The following is a 19,079-nucleotide window of genomic DNA, read 5'->3' as shown; positions in this document are numbered from 1 at the left end:
GTGCAGCCCGGCCCGGCCTGACGGCCACGCTCTGCGTGCGACACGGCACGGCACGGCCCGGCACGGCACAGCCCGGCACGGCCCGGCACAGCCCGGCACGGCACAGCCCGGCTCAGCCCAGCACGACCCGGCCCAGCCCGCCACAGGCCTCAGCCTCCCCAGTGAACTGTTATGTGGAGCACTAACTCCTCGACATGCAGCGGTCTTCGGTCAGGATCGCTACACCTCCACAGCAGTGTATTAGGTGGTGGGGTCTTCACTGAGGATTCTCCTGCTAATCTCGCCCCACGACCGTTGAGCTGGCCTTTTACCCCCTCTGCTTTCAATGGCCTGTGGCTTTCTGTGCTTCCCCAGTTTCCCCAGACAGGTTGCTGTTTCCTGTCCCTGTTACGTCAGTTCTGCTTTCCTGAAGCTCTGAGACTGACCCAGACGCAATCGGCCACTTTGCCCTTGCGCTGAAGTTGTCCTGTCAGTGATCTTGTTGTAGTGTCCACCCTACGACGTAATAATGAGCTAGACACACTCATGCAGCAATTCAGCAAGCAACGTGAGCTTCTGTCTCGCCATACACAAAGCTAAGCATATGCGTGCTGGTCCCTCTTTCACTTACGGTGGAGCTGAGATTTAAATCTCCTCTTACACACTGAGCTGGCTTTCTCATGCTGAGAGCAAAAGGAACTCTGTCCTTTACACCTGTGAAGAGCATACTTGGAGTAACTTCAGGCGTAGAAATTGGGCTGTTGAAGTCTGAGCAAACGCCCATTCCCTTTTTATTCCATAGAGAGTAATACATACCTTCATGGCGCAACTCTCCTGTTTGGTGGAAAGGAGTTCTCCTAGGATGAGCTCTCGCCAAGAACCCGTTCCTCTTCTTGCACGAAGCGTGGAGCCCCTAAAGGGAATGTGAATACAGCCTGATGTGTGCAAAACACTGCTTTCTCCCTGGTAATGTTTTCTTTCACAAACATTCCCTCTCTCACAGGTGCCCTTTCTGACAAGAGGAGGAAAGAAAGACCAAGAGCACTGCATGGAGAAAGGGGAATGGGAAAAACGAATGTCACCAAGAGAGTTTCTGCTGCGGGGATTCGGGAAAGCACCTGACTCCAGGTGCCTCTCTTGCTCCTCTCTCTCTCCTTGTCTGTGCAGAGTCTGCGCTTGGGAACATCTTCATTGTTGTGCTGGTGGTGACACACCAGTGTCTCCACAGCCCAATGTGTTTCTTTCTGGTGAATTTGTCCAGCTTGGAGATCAGCTAGACTTCCATCAACCTGCCCAGGCTGCTGGCCAACTTCCTGGCTGGGAACAGGACCACCTCTGCTCAGGATTGTATGGCTCAGCTTTATTTCTTTGGATCTCTTGCAGTCTCCAAGTGTTACCTGCTGGCCAACGTGTCCCACAATCAGCGCCTGGCCATATGTCACCCCATGCTCTATACAAGCATGATGAACTGGAAGGTATTTTTGGAGCTGGCAGCTGGCTCTTGGCTTGGGGGAATGGCTAGTTCCACGATCATCACATACTTCTCAAGCCAGTTGAAGTTTTGTGGCCCCAGCCCAACTGACCACTTCTGTGATTTGATCTCTTTGCTGGAGCTCTCCTGCAGTGACACCAGGCTGCTGTAATGTCCGGCCCAGATGTAGGCTTGCCATTTTTGTTCACTCTGGCATCCTGTGTCTGCATTACAGACGCCATCCTGAGGATCCCACTGAGCAAGGGGAGGCAGAAGGCCTTCTCCACCATGTGTGAGAAGCAAAAGCCTTCTCACACATCACTCTGGTCAGCATTTTCTAAGGGACACTTCTTACTGTCTGTTTGCTGCCTGGGACACCTCCACTGAGAAACCTGAACAAAACCTTCTCCTTTTCCTACACCACCCTCACACCCCTGGTCAACCTACTCATCTACAGCCTGAGGAACAGAGACATCAAGCAAGTCTTGAGAAAAACTATCAGGAAAGCTGTGGCCTGCACTGAGGGTGCGCACAAGCTGTGCACCACTGGCTACAAAACATTCCTGTTTCTTCTCAGAACTGTAGGGATGATCTGGAGGGAACATATTGTGTACCAGGTGTATCCCTGGAGGTGCCTGGCTTTCAGAACACTTTCAGAAAGGCGGGGCGGGGGGTGGGGGTGGGTGGAGAGGGACGGATTCTTTTCAGAAATGTGAGTCTTCACTAAAAGGTAGTGGAAGAAAATGTCTTTGCCTTATTCCTTTGAGGTAAAGAGAACATTCTTGCATGTGGGAACTGTATACACAAGAAATATAATCTTCCTGTATAAGATGCCAAGAAAGACCATCCAGAAAGCTACTAGGGTAATCAGGCACGTGCATCTTGAAAACTAGCAGTTTCAGCAATCTGGCAGTGCTGCTTGTACAGACTGCTGCTCCAGACGTGTGCTCTGAATTGTTTTGGGGATTGTGCTGGCTGTGGTGGGGCTAGCCAGGACAAAGGAGCTAGACAGGAGATGAAGGGCTTAGAAAAAGAAAAGGCTACTTGGAAAAGATTTCACCCTCCCCCAAGTAGAAGTTCACAGTTCAGTTGCTAAAACTTCTTCATCTCATCTGTTCTTTTTGTTTCGGTTGGTTCTGTTGTTTGGTTTGGGTTGGTTTTTTTTTTTTTTTTACAGTCATTAACCTTTACTGTTCTTGTTTGCTTAGCATTTGCAAAACCACCACATCTATTTGCAAATTTGTGCCTTCTGGGTGTTTAACAACTTTCTTTGAAAACCAGCCTATTCAGCGAAGGAAAGATACCTGCTCATGTGCCTGCCTGGAATCAGAACCTGCGAGGAGCTCTGGCTGCAGGGAGATCTCTCTGGAGCACTGGCTTTGTAGTGCGAGTGAGGTCTGATTCATTGCCAGAAGGCTTATGGACGGTGGTGAACAGCATGTTTCTCAGGTGTCTGGCAAAGCGATGAGTAACACTTTCTTCTGGCCTCAGGTTATTCGGCCTCAGGTTATTTGGTTGCAAATGAGATCTGCTGATATTACCATTCATGCTCGCTGTGATCCTCCTTTTAAGACTTTCAGGGCAGGATCTTTTTAAATGATCGCCACAATGCATGCAGTGCACTGCAACTGATTCCCAGGAGGCTGTCAATCCCAGTACCACGGGATAACTCATGCATGGGCCTTTTTCCTTTCACTTCAGACAGGACAAACCAGATTTCAGATCATATGCCTGTTGAAAAACTGAATGCCCTAAGGGCCCAGAGAAATGGGACAGGGATCACCTTCCAAGAGACAAGGGTCTTCTCTGATGCACCGAAAAACCTGATACCCAAGGTAACAACAACGTCCCTCTGAGCTGGCTAGCAGGAAGAGAAAGCTGAAGACAGAACTGGTGATGGGTCTCATCAAATGCCAACTCCCTCTCTAGCTTGACGTACTTTCAGGAGTACCTAGTACTGGAAGGGCACATTCACCATTTGCATACAGATAACGCGGTACTGTTAAAGGTCCTTCAGGCGGGAAGGAGATGCTGCATTTGTCACTGTTCTGCTGTCTACCACACTCTCTGTTTTACTGACATGTTCCTATGGATGGGAAGATTGTTGATAATGGATCTATTTCGGTCTGAGACCTGACCGAAACTAAACCATTAGTGGGAGCAGCAGGAAGAAACAAAAAGGCTGATTAATCCTCCCAGAGTGCTTATGTGTTCTGCTGGCAATCCAAATATCAGCTGCTCGTTCTCCCTGGTACTAATAACAATACTCATAAAAAACATCTGTTAGGCTATGATTGTCTTTACGCATCTTGCATATAAGAGGAGAGGAAAAGCACCATCCTTAATATAGGTGCAGCTAGTAGGAGTAGGGCTTCATCATCCCACCCTTTGTCTGAGGTAAATGTTGAGTCTCTGTTGGTGTTTTCGAGGGCTGTCTCTCTGCTGTGGGCTGGCTGTGGTCAGAGCTGGGGGCTTTCTCTTGTGTAAAGAAGAAAAAGGGGCTGCTTTAAGTCCCTGGGAGTTTGGGATAGATGGGAAAAAATGCTTTCAAGCATGTGACCCAAGGGTAGTGAGACAAATATCTGAGAAAAACCTGACTAATGGTTTGTGAAACTCTGTGACAACAGAATTAATGGGAGTTGGGTTGGGGGTGGGAGGGAAACAACTGTAGGAGCCAAAACTCTTTGGGGTTCTGTTCTTGCAGATGTAAATTTTTGGAACTTCAGTTGGAAGCTGCTGTAGCTGAGCAAGAGCAAAACCAAAATGAGAAAAACTTCTGCATGAAGGCTCTTATTTCAGTTTGCATATCTGTGCAGTTGTGTACACAAAATACACTCCTGGCCCATCCTTCCTGTCTGCTCCTCAGCTGTGTTGCATGTTCGTAATCACTCATCAACCTCCACTCTTCCCCAGTGAAAATATCTTCATTATTTTCTTTCTCTCAGCAGTTAAGGAACGTAATTTTTTAACTCCCAGTGGAAGCTTTCAACTTTGGTGTCAAACAAGTTTCAGAACATTGGCAGAGCCCGTCACCTGTGCCCTCCCACTCAGATCAAGTGGATGTGCTCCTTCTGTGTCAAAGGACTTCCTTGTGAGAGTGAAGGTGAGGTAGAGGGCATGTGGGACAGAGAGCTTCACTTGTGATAATAACAGCCTAAGGTTTGTTGAGTTAATTCAGGAATGAAGCTGCCGTTATGGTATGGCAGTATACTTCAGAAGGAGTTCTCAGAACAGGCAGGTGTGTATCTTCTGGTCCCACAATCCTTTTGCACTCACTTTACTGTCTTAGCAGCAGCTGTTACCAAAGCCATCTTACCCAGAGGAGGCTGTGTAGACTTGCTCACAAATTTTATTCATCATGACCACCGGAAATGAAAAGAAGCGCAGGGAAAGGAAATATAGATCCTTATATTCATTGAATCCATAGAGCTGACATACTCTGCAACAGCTGATTCATCAGGTCTGTCTGAGAATTTGGGTCTCTTTTCATGACTCTTTACAAGATTCTCATTTCTGTTACTAGTTAAGGTGCTCTGTGGTTTTCCATGCTGATTTATCAGGCTGCTTTTTAGAGTTCTGCAGACCTTTTATGCCTTTTAAGTGACCCGTTTTTCCCCTAAAGATTTCACGTTGGATGAGCTGAGTTAATTGCTCCTTCCTAGCTACTAGTCTTTGCACAGTAATGGGCTTTATTAAATGCCTGTGAGCGTGCAGTGGAGCTACCTGAATATCTTCCCTGTCTGGAGCCACTCAGTTTGCTTAACAACAGCACATAGAGAGGTTTAATTATATGCTGAGTACAGACATTGCTGACAGGTATTTACCTCCCTTCCCTCCTCAGAATATATTTGTTATTGGGGATGACAATTTTAACATTGATGGCTTGTTCACGAATGTGAATATATTCTTTCCATTTTTGACTTTTCATTATTCAGAGAACCATTGGTGGCTACTGAATGTAATCCAGGCCCTAAAGAGACTGAGACATGTGGGTATTCTACTCTGTTTTAGGACAAGAAAAAGAAAATATTTCAGAGAAATCTGTTGTCCAAGAAATTTAGACTGTTTGCTCGTATGTGTAATTAGATTGGATGATAGAAGTAAGGGTGAATAGAGAAACAATGTGTTGACAATAACATATTAGTAAGGTATTCTCATCCTAAAGCAAGAAGGGACAGAAACTTGAATGATTTTTAAGATATACTTAGCAAGGGAAGATCATGATTTCTACTCCCAAGTCAACTTAATGCTTATTTTGATAAGTACAAATGAAAGGACAACCCCAACATTTGTACTTTTGTTTTTTTTTTTTTGTAGTAAAACTAAATGCATGAGCATTTGCAATAGCATTTAGCAACAGGTTCAAGATGTGACTCATATGCTCTTTCTCTCATTTAGAACCGCTTGACAACAACCTGTGAGGATGAAAAAGACTAAGGTAACAAAACCCAAGTGATATAAAGTTTAATAAAGCAGAGCTTTAAAATGTTGTCTACATGGTCTATTTTTTAGCATGAAATAATTCCTTGGAAAGAGAGTGAATTCTTAGATAAAGCTACGTCCAGGACAGATTTAAGAAGGCTTTGTACATACAGAAGGTGATATACATTTCACCTGTGTTTAAATCATAACATTTTTGGATAACTATTGCCATCTAGGTATCCTATTTTCTGCTACGGACAACATGTGGAGAAACACCTATAGTAAGGGGTAGTTCATGTTGCCTACGTCCAGATGCGGTTAATCACTTTTTGGTGGTACTCTGGGCTTCAAAGCAGGAGCCTAGATTAATTTTGACTAGACGTCCATCTTTTAGAGGACATAAATTAGGGTAATGGCTCCTGTAGAAACGTAACTGGTAGAGGGAGCATTACCAGTATATATCACTGTTGATCATAAATTCTTCACTCTTCTAAACAGTCTTCTAGTCTAAGAAAGATCCCTTTTTCAACTCAAAGTAACTGAGAAATGAAACAGTAAAACTATTATAAGGATCTCAAACCTCCTGGTTTCTTTAAAATAACTGTTAAAATCAATTAAAAAATGTCTCCTACATACATATAGTTGTATACATACCTATATGCGCATACACATGTATATCTATATATTTCCTCTTTCCTACTCACATAACAAAAAACTGTGATCACCCCTTTACTTGCCATATTCATTAATGCAGAAATAAACAAAGTGGAAGCAGAGGATGGAAAACCATACTTCTGTGACTGAATTTATTCTTCTTGGTTTCCCCAGCCTTCAAAGTGTTCATGTTTTGCTCTTTGTGGGAGTCTTGGTTATCTACATTTTGACTGTCACTGGGAGTGTCATCATCATTGCCACAGTGGTGAATGACAACTCTCCACAAACCCATGTATTTCTTCTTTGGAAATCTGCCATTTTGGGGAATCATCTATGTCTCGGCCACTCTACCCAAGCTTTTGGCCAGTCTTCTGGATGTCAAGAAGTCTATCAGCACAGCTGGGTGTAAAGCCCAAGCCTTGTCCCACTTTTTCATTGGTGCTACTGAGTTTTTCCTCCTCACAGCCATGTCTTTTGACTAATACATAGCAATATGCAACCCTCTCCACTACATCACCATCATGAGTGGAAAACTGTGGTCAGCTCTCATTTAGATCTTGGATGGGTAGCTTTCTGATTGTCTTTGTGCAAACTGTTCTGGAGTTCACGCTGCCATTCTGTGGCCCCAATATGATCAATAACTTCTACTGTGATGTTGGGACACTGCTGAATCTGGCTTCCACTGAGACCCACCATATTGAATGGCTTATTTTCACTGTTGCTACCATGGTTCTGTTTAGCATTTGCTTTTTGACTGTCATCTCCTACTTCACCATCATTTTTACCATGTTGAGGATCCTACCTCCTTCTGGGAGACAGAACACTTTCTCTACCTGCATTGCTTACCTGACTGTAGTCTTCATGCTTTATGGGGCAGTTGTATTCATTTATGTCAGGCCAAGAGGGCATGCCTCGCTAAATATGAACAAAGTGGTATCCCTTCTGAACACCCTTGTAACGCCACTGCTAAACCCTTTCATTTATACTTTGAGAAACAAAGAAGTGAAGACCTCTTTGGGAAGTACATATCAATAACTTTTATAAAGAAGGCAGATGATTTAGATTATGATTAGGCAGGCAGAAATACTACCTCCTGATTGTGTGATCTGTGGACAGTATTTGACTTACACACTTGGTTGCCTATTCTTCCACTTGTTTATTCTGAGATTATGCTTCCAAGTCTTTTCCAAAGTTTCATTGTTTTCATTATTCATCAAAGCAAAAATTAAAAATAAAAGGGCTCTCTGCCATTTACGGTATTTATTTGTTACTATGAAAGAGATGTTTTATGATTACAAAATTTAATTCTTCTAAAATAAAGAGGTTGAGGGGTTTGTGTTCATGTTTGTTGTGGCTCCACTGACCTTTAACATAGCAAAATCAGCATAGATCAGCATAAGCAATCCTACTTGTTATTTATGTTCTGCATCATTTATGTGATTTATGTGATTGATATACAATGCCTCCCTAATTTCTGATATCATTATCCTAATCAAGAATATTGATTCTCTCAATGCTTCAACTGATTGTCTGTGTAATTTGAAACGTATGATTTCCTTTAATTAAATCATTGTTTGAACAAAAACAAAGATTTATAGAAAAAGTTTCCTGTATGGTTAGATTAATCTCAGGTAAAGGGTAGGTATCCTCATTTAGGTAGCCACCTTGTCTCGCCTGTTCATCTTTGAATGAAAAACTCAGCAGGTATTCACTGGCAAATGGCTTCTCATAAGGAAGTAATTTTAGGGAATTCTGACCTTTTATACTCAAGTAAATCAGAATTCGTTTGAGAAGAAAAAAAACCCACAACAATACCCTTTAAAATTATGGCTGGAGCTTTTATACCTCCCTAAGGATTTTTAAATGCATTTCTGTCCTTGGAAACCTCCCACTCAGTAGGTAGCAACCATGAAGAGTCATTGAAAGTGTCAACCTTACCATATGTGTTAGAAACTTAGACATCGCTGCAAATGCTGACCTCAGACCTTGCCTCTCTCAGTGTAATAAAGTAATTGCTACTAGGTTAGCTGCTTTAAGAGGGCATGCAGAAGAGAGTAAGTGTGGGCTTATAGACGAGAGTATGTACTGTTTGCAACACATAAAAGTAAAGGAATGGAGGAATGGGTTTACTTGTATGGTTATTTTTATTTTGAGGAATAATAATCTGAAATAAAAATGTCCTTTTAAAGTAGTGGTAAAACAGATGGAAAGCTGTTATAGGAACAGGCAGTGAATCAGACTTATGTGAATGCATAGACCTGTTCAGAGACATCAGCATAAACCTACCAGATTTGGGTTTAGTGGCCCTATTTATCTCATTTACAATGTTTGCCCAGAAAAACTATGATGATAAGATGGAAAACCAGACCGCCCTGAGGGAATTAACCCTTTTGCAGTTCATAGGCATGTGAGAACTCCAGGCTTTCCTTTTAACAACCCTGCTGATCACTTCTGTTTTAACACTGGTATCATCTTCATCATCTGGACTGATGCATGTTAAGGGATGTTATAAGCAGCCACCACCTCCAGCAGCTCCACAGCCTGGTGATTCCTCCTGCCTAGCCGCTAAAGCCAAGCTTAGAGATCCGGGGTCTCCATCCCAGGTCAATGGCCATAGCTGTTGCTTTCCTGTTTGCAGGCTCAACCAGTAGTGAGGCTCATTGTGTATCCCAGAGTCACACAGACACCCTTGTACACATGCAAAAGGACACTGACACGACCAGTCACACAGACTGCCACATCCAAGGCACTGCTGTCAACAGCACTGACACACAGGATCCACATCACACACAAGTGCAGACATCCATGTCCCCATGTCCTCTGGGGCTGTCAGAGACAGAACACTAGTGCAGGTACACACACAACACTCTCAGGGTTCACAAGCCACATGGATATTTGCGTGTCCCCTCAGCATTGGCACAGCCCTTCTGTTCTCCTGATACCCGTGCCCAGATCCTGGCCCTCTGACCCCACACCACAGGTCCCTTACTTGCCGGCTGCTCCAGCATGATGCTCCCTGCAAACACGCAGCACTCACACAGTCATCCAACAGGCACACTGCACCCAGGAACCAGCACTAGGCTAGCCTCCTTGCTAGCTGACCCCCTGCACGGACCTGGGGCCTCCTACTAACTCACTGGTCCAGTTTATGTTTTCTGGTGAATACACACACACCCTCCACACACACAACAGTTTGGGGAAGATACAGATACTCACCCCCTGCAGCAGCCAGCAGAACTGGGCTGTGACCTGCGTTCCCGTTTGAGGTGGGTTGACCCTGCATGGATACCAGGCACCCACCAAAGCCACACTATCACTCCCCCTCCTCAGGGGAGAGAAAATATAACCAAAAGCTCGTGGGTTGAGATAAGAACAGGGAGAGATCACTCACCATTACCGTCATGGGCAAACCAAACTCAACTTGGGGAAATTAGTTTAATTTATTGCCAATCAAATCAGAGTAGGACAATAAGAAATAAAACAAAATCTTATAAAGCTTTCCCCCCACCCTTCCCTTCTTCCCAGGCTCAACTGTACTCCCGATTTCCTCTATCTCCTCCCGCCGAGAGGCACAGGGGGACAGGGAATGGGGGTTGCCATCAGTTCATCACACAGTGTTTCTGCCACTCCTTCCTCCTCAGGGGGAGGACTCCTCACACTCTTCCCCTGCTCCAGCGTGGGGTCCCTTCTACGGGAGACAGTTCTCCACAAACTTCTCCAATGTGAGTCCTTCCCATGGGCTGCAGGTCTTCACAAACTGCTCCAGCGTGGGTTATTTCCACAGGGTGCAGTCCTTCAGGAGCAGACTGCTCCAGCGTGGGTCCCCCGTGGGGTCACAAGTCCTGCTAGAAAACCTGCTCCAGGGTGGGCTCCTCTTTCTTGAGGGGTCCACAGATCCTGCCAGGAGCCTGCTCCAGCGCGGGCTTCCCACTGGGTCACAGTCTTCTTTGCGCATCCTCCTGCTCCAGCATGTGGTCCTCCACGGGCTGCAGGTGGATATCTGCTCCACCCTGGGCCTCCATGGGCTGCAAGGGGACAGCCTGCCTCACCATGGTCTTCACCAGGGGCTGCAGGGGAATCTCTGCTCCAGCACCTGGAGCACCTCCTCCCCTCCTTCTTCACTGACCTTGGTGTCTGCAGAGCTGTTTCTCTCACGTATTCTCACTCCTCTCTCCTGGCTGCAATTGCTGTTGTGCAGGGTTTTTTCTCCCTTCTTAAATATGTTTCTCCAGAGGTGCTACCACTGTCGCTGATGGGCTCGGCCTTCGCCAGCTGTGGGTCCATCTTGGAGCCGTCTGGCATTAGCTCTATTGGACATAGGGGAAGCTTCTAGCAGCTTCTCACAGAAGCCACCACTGTGGCCCCGCCACTACCAAAGCCTTGCCAAGGAAACCCCATACACCGCTCCAGCTGCCTGTGCTGAGCCCCTCACTCACTTCACTCATGCCAGTCCCCGCAGTAAATGGTTCTGGGGTACACACTGTTCCTGCCCCAGCAGCTGGAAGCTGAGAGCCCCACTGACTCCAGTAGCTGGCACCAAGACCCTGATTGCTCTGGTAGCTGCACTGGGATCCCACTGGCTGACACCAGAGGTCAGAGGTTCCCACAATCCCAGTCTGACTTCAGTAGCTGGCACCAAATACACTCACGCTGATCCCCCCAGTAGCTGGCGTTTAGTGCCTGCAGCACACAGACACACAGAAACCCCACGTCAGGGGTCTCTGCCCAGGATGAGGGATGCAGCGGCCACTTTTTCATCTGCAGGTTCAATTGGTACAGAGGCTGAGCAGGTATCCCAGACACACACATGCACAGACATAAAAGGACATTGGCAGACAAAGGTGCTGCCATCAAACAAGGTGCTGCTATTTACAGCACCTACACACAGGACTTGCATAACATATGCCCTCATCAGTTAGTGTGACGACCAGGTTTGGTTCAAATCACTGTGTCCCTTACCATTTTTTGGTCAGGGTTGTGTCCCTGCATGTCGTGTTTATGGCTCCCTCCTATTATTATTAATATCCTTTTTTTTTGCATTGAAAAGGTCTTTGACCAGATACCTTTAAAGGAGAAGACATTGTCCTTCTACATACCCTTACAGGAGGGACCTGCATGAGTGAGGAGCTCGGTGTCCATAGCTGGAGCAGGACCATGGGTCCTATGACACTTTGTCTCTGAAGGGAAGTGTGTTCCAGGCTCTTTCACTCTTCTTGCCTCAGCATGTTGACCACTGCTGGCTTCAGGCTGGTTTCTCTCATATTTTGTTATCCCGGTCGTAGTGTTCATTCCCAGGGCTTGTGGCCACGGTTTGAGAAACTCTGCTAATAAACAGCCTGTAACAACTCCCAGCTTCATTGTGGCCACTGTGTCAGGGCAGTGGAGACACCTGTGTACCTCTGACTACCACCTGTAGACCTCTGAACAACCATCAAAGGTAGCCCAGAGGCAAGACCCTCTCAGAGGTCAATGATTTAAGCACTTCCCTGAATTCCAGACTCTATAGCAAAGAAGAGAGGGTATTCTGGGACCCCACATCATGGACCCTTAAACAAATGGGGAGCACCTGTGCAACTGATTTGTTTCAAAGGAACACACTCTTCCTCCAAAGATCCCAGGTCAGCTATGGCCCTTGCACCTAGGCCTGGGAGAGCGTTGCTGGTTCTGAACCCCAGCGCTGAATTTCACTCACTTGTTTATCTGCAGGAGCATGGGTTGCCTAAGCCAGTCACCTGGGAGGAAGTCCTCTCCTCTGTTTTCACACACTACAGAACATTTGTCTACATCTGAGCTTGTCAGCATAATGCCTTTAAATCAGGCTGGAGAAATAAGGCCTTTGGGAACCTTCCACTTCTGACCCTCCCTTAGACTGTTGCTTCAGGAAGAGAGGACTCCTGCCTGCTACTCCCGTGATGAGCTCTCCTCTGGTTGAAGTGCAATACCAAGGGATGAGCTTAAAAATACAATTCAGTATCCTCAGCCTAGGCAGCTGTTGCCTTACTTGTGTTGTGGGACGCACACCTGGCCACCAACTGTGGCCCCAGCTGATTGTGTCTCTGGATGGCCCTATGCCATGTCTGCCAGCCCAGTGCAGTCATCTGGGATACCCTAGAGAGAAGCAACCCTTGAAGCGCACCTGAAGTGGGACAGGCACCTCACAAAGGTAGGTTCTTCTCGGGTGAACCGCCCACCAATGTTGTCTGCTTCTCTCCATTGACTACAGAGTGAGCTGAGATAACTAGTTAAGACCTGACTAAATATTACCAGCCTCAAGTCATGGGGCTGTGCTCCGCTTACAATATAAACAGTCTCAGCTACTTCTTTTTCCTACAAAGAAAATCCCCATCTTAGTTCTGCTCCAGTTATCACGAGGTTCCTGCATCTGCATGTAGTCCTGCTCCACGCAAACGAAGTGAAGCACTCCAGCACTTCAAGAACTTTTTAATTAGCCCCGTGGTGACAGAATCTCAAATCTGCTAATTACTGTTATTCTTTTTTGAATGACCAGAAGATCAAGGTGATTTGAGATTTTGTTTTCCTCTTGAATCCCAGCACTGGCCTTGACACAGGCATCAGGAATCCTGTAAGGGAAGGTTGCTGGAGTCGTCTTGGAGGTAGGTTTGCACGCCCTGCTCCTCTGAGTAGAGCTTCACGCTATTATCTTGTAACTTGACAATGACATCTAGGAGCTTTTGTGAAGTTGGATCACAGAAACAGCAGGTTGCTGGAGGTATTTACTCTTTCTGACAAAAATACTGAAAAGACGACTAATTCCATGCACTGCCAATGACAGTGTATATGCAGAGGAAAGAGAGTGTCACTAGGAAAGAGAAAATGACCTGAAAATGCTTGCTTACCACTTGTAATATATCCTCCTTAATGGAGACAGCTTCAGAGACACTACCCACAGGTTGGGACAGGTCTGAAGGCGGACAGTCTATGCTGCACCACTGATAGCTGTCTTAACAGCATTTCTGTCTTTCAGATTTTTACCAGAGCTTGATCTTAGTCCTATGCTAGGGAGATTAGTGAGGCAAAAGAGAAAGGTTGGGTTTGAATTGAAAGCAGACTGCCTTCTTTTCTGTCCTCCCATACTTGTGCAAAAATACTGTTTCTACAGACAACAAAAACAAGTCTCTATACAGTATTAGCTGTGGATTGTTACAAAACAGGATTTCATACCAAAAGTGGCTTTCCTTTTTGGACCATGTGGAAAAAAAATGCTATATGCAAGCAAAAAATAGGAATGTGTTTATACGGATTTAGAAGGCAGTTCTCCACTGACACTAAGGAGCTAATTGTGGTGGGAAAAAAATTACAGAATCCCTGCAGAGTGTTCACCAAAGACAATGGAAAAGTGCAGGAAGTTCTGGTCTCTACAGTTCTCTGAAATTCCATTTTGGGAGTAAATTACCAGTTTATAGGGGAAAAGAAAAAAGTCCTGGTTTATTCTGCATGTGACTTTTCCTTGTAAGAAATAAGATTTTTTTTCCTGCTGAATCAAATAAAGGCAGTAAGTGTCCATCAAGGAAATGTTGGAGATAGGATTGCATCCCCTGCTGCTCAGAGTAGAGCTCTGCTGTATCATCGTGACGTCTAGACTCAGGTGCAATCTCATCAATGTATACCTGAAGGGAGGGTGCAAATGGGACAGAGCCAGTCTCCTCTCAGTGGTGCCTAGTGACAGGACCACAGGCAATTGTCACAAGCAGAAACACGAGATTCCGTCTGAACGTGAGAACCCTTTTTCTTCTGAGGGTGACGAGCACTGGAACAGATTTCCAAGAAGGGTTGTAAAGTCTCTCTCTGTGGAGATATTAAAAACTCAACTGGACATGGTTCGGGGCAACATGTTGTAGGTGACCAGCTTCATCAGAGGGGTTGGACCAGATGACCGCTAGAGGTCCCTTCCAACCTCAAGTGTTCTGTTTCTCTAGTTCCATAATTCTACGAACCAGCTCTCCCCAAAACCTGCCCATGAAAGCAATGTGTCCTAGCAGTGTCATCAGCAAAGTTCAGTGCCTAATTATTCCCTAAGCTGCAAAACAGATGTGAACTGTAGGACTAACTGGAAGTATAAAACGTAGAGTGGGAGAAAGAAGGCTCAACTGATGTATTCCATGTCAGAAACAGGTGATGTGGGACATAACATAATTTGCAGGATAGATGGCTGTGCTTCAGATATTTATGTTCCCCTGTTTGGGATGACTGATGACAAGAGAGACATCATCAATGGACAGGTGACCTTTCCAGTTAATGGAATGAACTTGCAGTGCAGGGTTCATCTCATGCTAAAACAAAGTCCTAAAAAGGTTCAGAAGGCATGCATAGTGATGGTGAATTAGTGGTTATATGCATGCTAATGGGAGTTTGAAGGCTTGAGATAATATCGAACCGGGATGATTTGCAGACTGCTTGTGAAATCCTTGCTATTTCTTCCACAGACCACTGTTGCTTTTTTTCCCCCTGCCTCCCCCCTGGAATATTTATTAAGGGGAATTAATAATTAAAAATTGAAATAAAGTAATTTACTAATATTTTCTCAGGGAACACCAACATTTGCTTTGTTTATGGACAAGAGTTACTCTACTGGTTTTCGTTGTGCGTCTAAAACTTGATGAAGAGACCTTGTACATCTTGCTGCCACCTGGAAACTGACACATACTGGTAACCTACAGGAATTTGGGAAGTTATGTTACCATAAATATAGGAAAATGGGATCAAAAGTAGAGCACTAGAACTTGTCTGCTAAGTCAGGAAGCCAGCCTAGAAAATAGAAATTAGTCAGAAATGTTAAGGTATGCTTGCAGATCCTGACTTGTGGTACCACAAATAAGACAGGAGAGGATTTAAATCCCATCTCGTTATTTAGGGCCAGTATCTCAACAGTGAACATGTATCAGTACTTTAGACACTCAGCTTAAGATCAGCAGAAAGTCTCTCTGGAGGTATTGAATCTCCATCTTTGACAACGCAGGGAGTACTGAGGAATACACTGGTACTTAGACAAGTGACAATCTGCAGTCAGGTGAGATGAATCACATTCAGGATTTCTATGGAAAAGGGTATGCCATCTCATTTGGAATCTGCCCTCAGAGGTACTATAATGCATGGGCTCTGGGGTTTGTAATGGATACTCATAAGAAAGGTACTCAAATTCTCTAAGATATTAATTGAAATAGTATTTTTTGGAGCTAATATGAAAAGGGAGAGGGAATAATATAGCTAATCTTATGTCCGTTCAGATGCTGGGAACCTGCAGTTGCGAAACATTGGATGGACTTGTAGCCAAGGCACAGATCCTGTCTGTGGAGTAATTCCCACACATTATGGTTTTTAGAGCTCTTACCAAATTTTCTTAAGAAGTGAAAAATGCTATTCATGGTTTCTACTGTCCAGCAAAAGGATGTCCACATGAGAACACGCTGCTTCACTTCAAGATGAGGACAAGAACATGCTGGTGGCATCATCACTGGTGTCGAGTGGGAGCTGCCTAAAGGCTGCTTCGTTACGATTTGCTAGCTGTTTGTCCTCTGGCCAAGTGACACGTGCAGCACAGGCAGGTGCCTACTCAGGTCAGCTGTTATGTAGATGACTCATTCTTTGGCTTACAATAGTCTTCCAGTTAGGACCACCTCATGTACCACCTGATTAGGCTTTCATTCCTACATTTCTACCCATGCCCAGCCAGCACGGGTTCATGAAGGGCAGGTCCTGCTTGACCAACCTGATCTCCTTCTATGACCAGGTGACCCGCCTAATGGATGAGGGAAAGGCTGTTGACGTTGTCTGCCTGGACTTCAGTAAAGCCTTCGACACTGTCTCCCACAGTATTCTCCTGGAGAAGCTGGCAAATCGTGGCTTAGACAGGTGCACTCTTCGCTGGATTAAAAACTGGCTGGACGGCCGAGTCCAGAGAGCCATGGTGAATGGAGTGAAGTCCAGCTGGCTGCCGGTCACAGGCGGAGTCCCCCAGGGCTCAGTTTTGGGACCGGTCTTGTTTAATATATTTATCGATGATCTGGATGAGGGGTTTGAGTGCTCCCTCAGCAAGTTTGCAGATGACACCAAGTTGGGAGGGAGTGTTGATCTGCTGCAGGGTCGGAAGGCTCTACAGAGGGATCTGGACAGGCTGGATGGATGGGCCCAGGCCAATTGTATGAGGTTCAGCAAGGCCAAGTGCCAGGTCCTGCACTTTGGCCACAACAACCCCATGCAATGCTACAGGCTTGGGGACGAGTGGCTGGAAAGCTCCCCTGCAGAAAAGAACCTGGGGGTGTTGGTCGACAGCTGGCTGAATATGAGCCAGCAGTGTGCCCAGGTGGCCAAGAAGGCCAATAGCACCGTGGCCTGTATTAGAAATAGTGTGGCCAGCAGGACCAGGGAAGTGACCGTGCTCTTGTACTCGGTGCTGGTGAGGCCACACCTCGAATACTGTGTTCAGTTTTGGGCCCCTCACTACAAGAAGGACGTTGAGGTGCTGCAGCGTGTCCAGAGAAGGGCGACAAAGCTGGTGAGGGGTCTGGAGCACAAGTGTTATGAGGAGTGGATGAGGGAACTGGGGTTTTTCAGCCTGGAGAAGAGAAGGCTGAGGGGAGACCTCATCGCTCTCTACAATTACCTGAAAGGGGGTTGTGGTGAGGTGGGTGTTGGTCTCTTCTCCCAAGTGATGAGTGACAGGACAAGAGGAAATGGCCTCAATTTGTGCCAGGGGAGGTTTAGACTGGATATTAGGAAAAATTTCTTTACTGAGAGAGTGGTGAAACACTGGAACAAGCTGCCCAGGGAAGTGGTGGAGTCACCCTCACTGGAGGCGTTCAAGGAACGTGTGGATGAGGCATTGTGGGACATGGTTTAATGGGCATGGTGGTGTTTGTTGGTTGATGGTTGGACTTGATGATCTTACAGGTCTTTTCCAACCTTAGTGATTCTGTGATTCTTGGACCATCTTTAACATCTTCTTTTTAACTATCTTTCAGCTCTCAGAGATGAATCAGACAACAGTGGTGGAGTTCGTTCTCTTGGGACTCACTAGCAATCACTTTTTGGAGATCATCCTATTTGCCATTCTTTTTGTTGCCTTCCTCCTGATCCTCCTTGGAAACATTGCTGTCATCACCATCACACTGGTGGACCACCGCCTTTACATCCCCATGTCTTTCTTTCTCAGGAATTTCTCCCTCATGGAAATCTGCTTCACATCTACCTTCATGCCGAGGACACTCTACAGCCTCCTCACAGGAGCAAAAACAATTTCCCTCTCTGGATGTTTCCTTCAGTTATCCCTCTTCTTCACCCTGGGTATCTGTACTTTCTTCCACGTAGCTCTCATGTCCTTTGACCGCTACATGGCCATCTGCCACCCTTTGCATTATGCCACCTTCATGAGCAATAGGTTTTGTCTCCAGCTGGTGCTGGGCTGCTGGGTGGTGAGTTTCTTCTTGGTGTTCTCTCCACTGACAATTATACTCCGTTTGCCATTCTGCGGGCCCAACATCATCAACCATTTCTACTGTGATATAGCACCACTGCTTCAGCTGTCCTGCACAAACACAGGCCTCATTGAGAAAGTAATGCTAGTGACAAGTGTTCTAATATTACCTGGCACCTTATCAGTAACTGCCTTTTCCTATGCCTACATTGTCTACACTGTCACACACATCCAGTCTTCAGCAAGCAGGAAAAAAGCCTTTTCCACATGCTCTGCTCATCTCATTGTGGTTGCTATTCTGTACAGCAGCTCCATCTTCAGGTACATCCGACCAAGCCAGAGGGGTGGGAGGGATTTTGACAAAGTTGTGTCTTTCCTCTACTGTGTGATTACTCAGCTGTGTAACCCTTACATCTACACCCTTCAAAATGAACAAGTCAAACAGGCCTTGAAAGATCTAGTGGCGAGGTGTTTTGTAGGCTCTGATGATATTTTGAAATTCAGAGCCATAAAGCAGTGAGTGCACGCGAATGACTTCCTAGCAGAGTTCCCAGTACCCTGGGGGGTGGGTGGGGGATAAAGATGATGCATGGGGTGGATTAGGTGGCATTCACCTCACCAAAGTGTATAAAGACTCTGGGATGATGCCTGTTTCTCTGCCCTGACTACATACAATGTCTCTTTGACTTAAATCAGTTGGAAGTAGCCACAATTGATCCATTTGAAATGAGGTGTGGTGAAATCCAAGCCAGGCAACATAGACATGTTAATCAACTCTTTAGACTTCTATAGGAAATTAAAATCAATACTGTATATCCCTCAAACAGAGATGCCTAACCTTCAGAGCAGACGACACATCACCACACAGAAAGTTCCTGTTGTGGTGCCTATCATTTCCTCTACAGAAAGGTACGTGGAGGTGTGTGATGGATTCCTCCCTGATTTCTGCAAGCAAATGTTTTGAATGGTGGAAGCTGGACGTTCATGCCCCACTAAACTGTTTTCCAATGCAATGATCAATTTCATGTGTATGTTAACAAACTGTCAGGACCCTAAGTGCACTAATAGGCCCTTATGTCCCTGACCAGCCTCACCTGGGGCCTCCACCCACACCCTTTGAAC

The 19,079-nt window shown here is 45.8% G+C and overlaps 2 protein-coding genes across 2 annotated transcripts; both read left to right on the top strand.

The window, feature by feature from the left end:
- Nucleotides 1–6,650: 6,650 nt before the first annotated feature.
- LOC132319450 (olfactory receptor 6X1-like) lies at nt 6,651–7,561 on the top strand. The gene is given in 3 exon segments (XM_059830238.1): nt 6,651–6,787; nt 6,789–7,058; nt 7,060–7,561. Coding segments are annotated over 3 exon segments (909 nt in total).
- A 9,953-nt stretch (nt 7,562–17,514) lies between these two features.
- LOC104263636 (olfactory receptor 6E1-like) lies at nt 17,515–18,477 on the top strand. Its single transcript, XM_009820413.2, has one exon. It carries the CDS (start codon nt 17,515–17,517, stop codon nt 18,475–18,477), a length of 963 nt encoding a protein of 320 aa, XP_009818715.2.
- Nucleotides 18,478–19,079: the final 602 nt, after the last annotated feature.

Source organism: Gavia stellata, chromosome 28, assembly GCF_030936135.1.
Source record: "Gavia stellata isolate bGavSte3 chromosome 28, bGavSte3.hap2, whole genome shotgun sequence".
In the NCBI taxonomy this organism is placed as follows: Eukaryota; Metazoa; Chordata; class Aves; order Gaviiformes; family Gaviidae; genus Gavia; species Gavia stellata.
This window is presented reverse-complemented; position numbering and strand designations above follow the sequence as displayed.

Coding starts and splice junctions, on each gene's coding strand:
- LOC104263636 (XM_009820413.2), top strand. CDS start 17,515: ATGAATCAGACAACAGTGGTGGAGTTCGTTCTCTTGGGACTCACTAGC.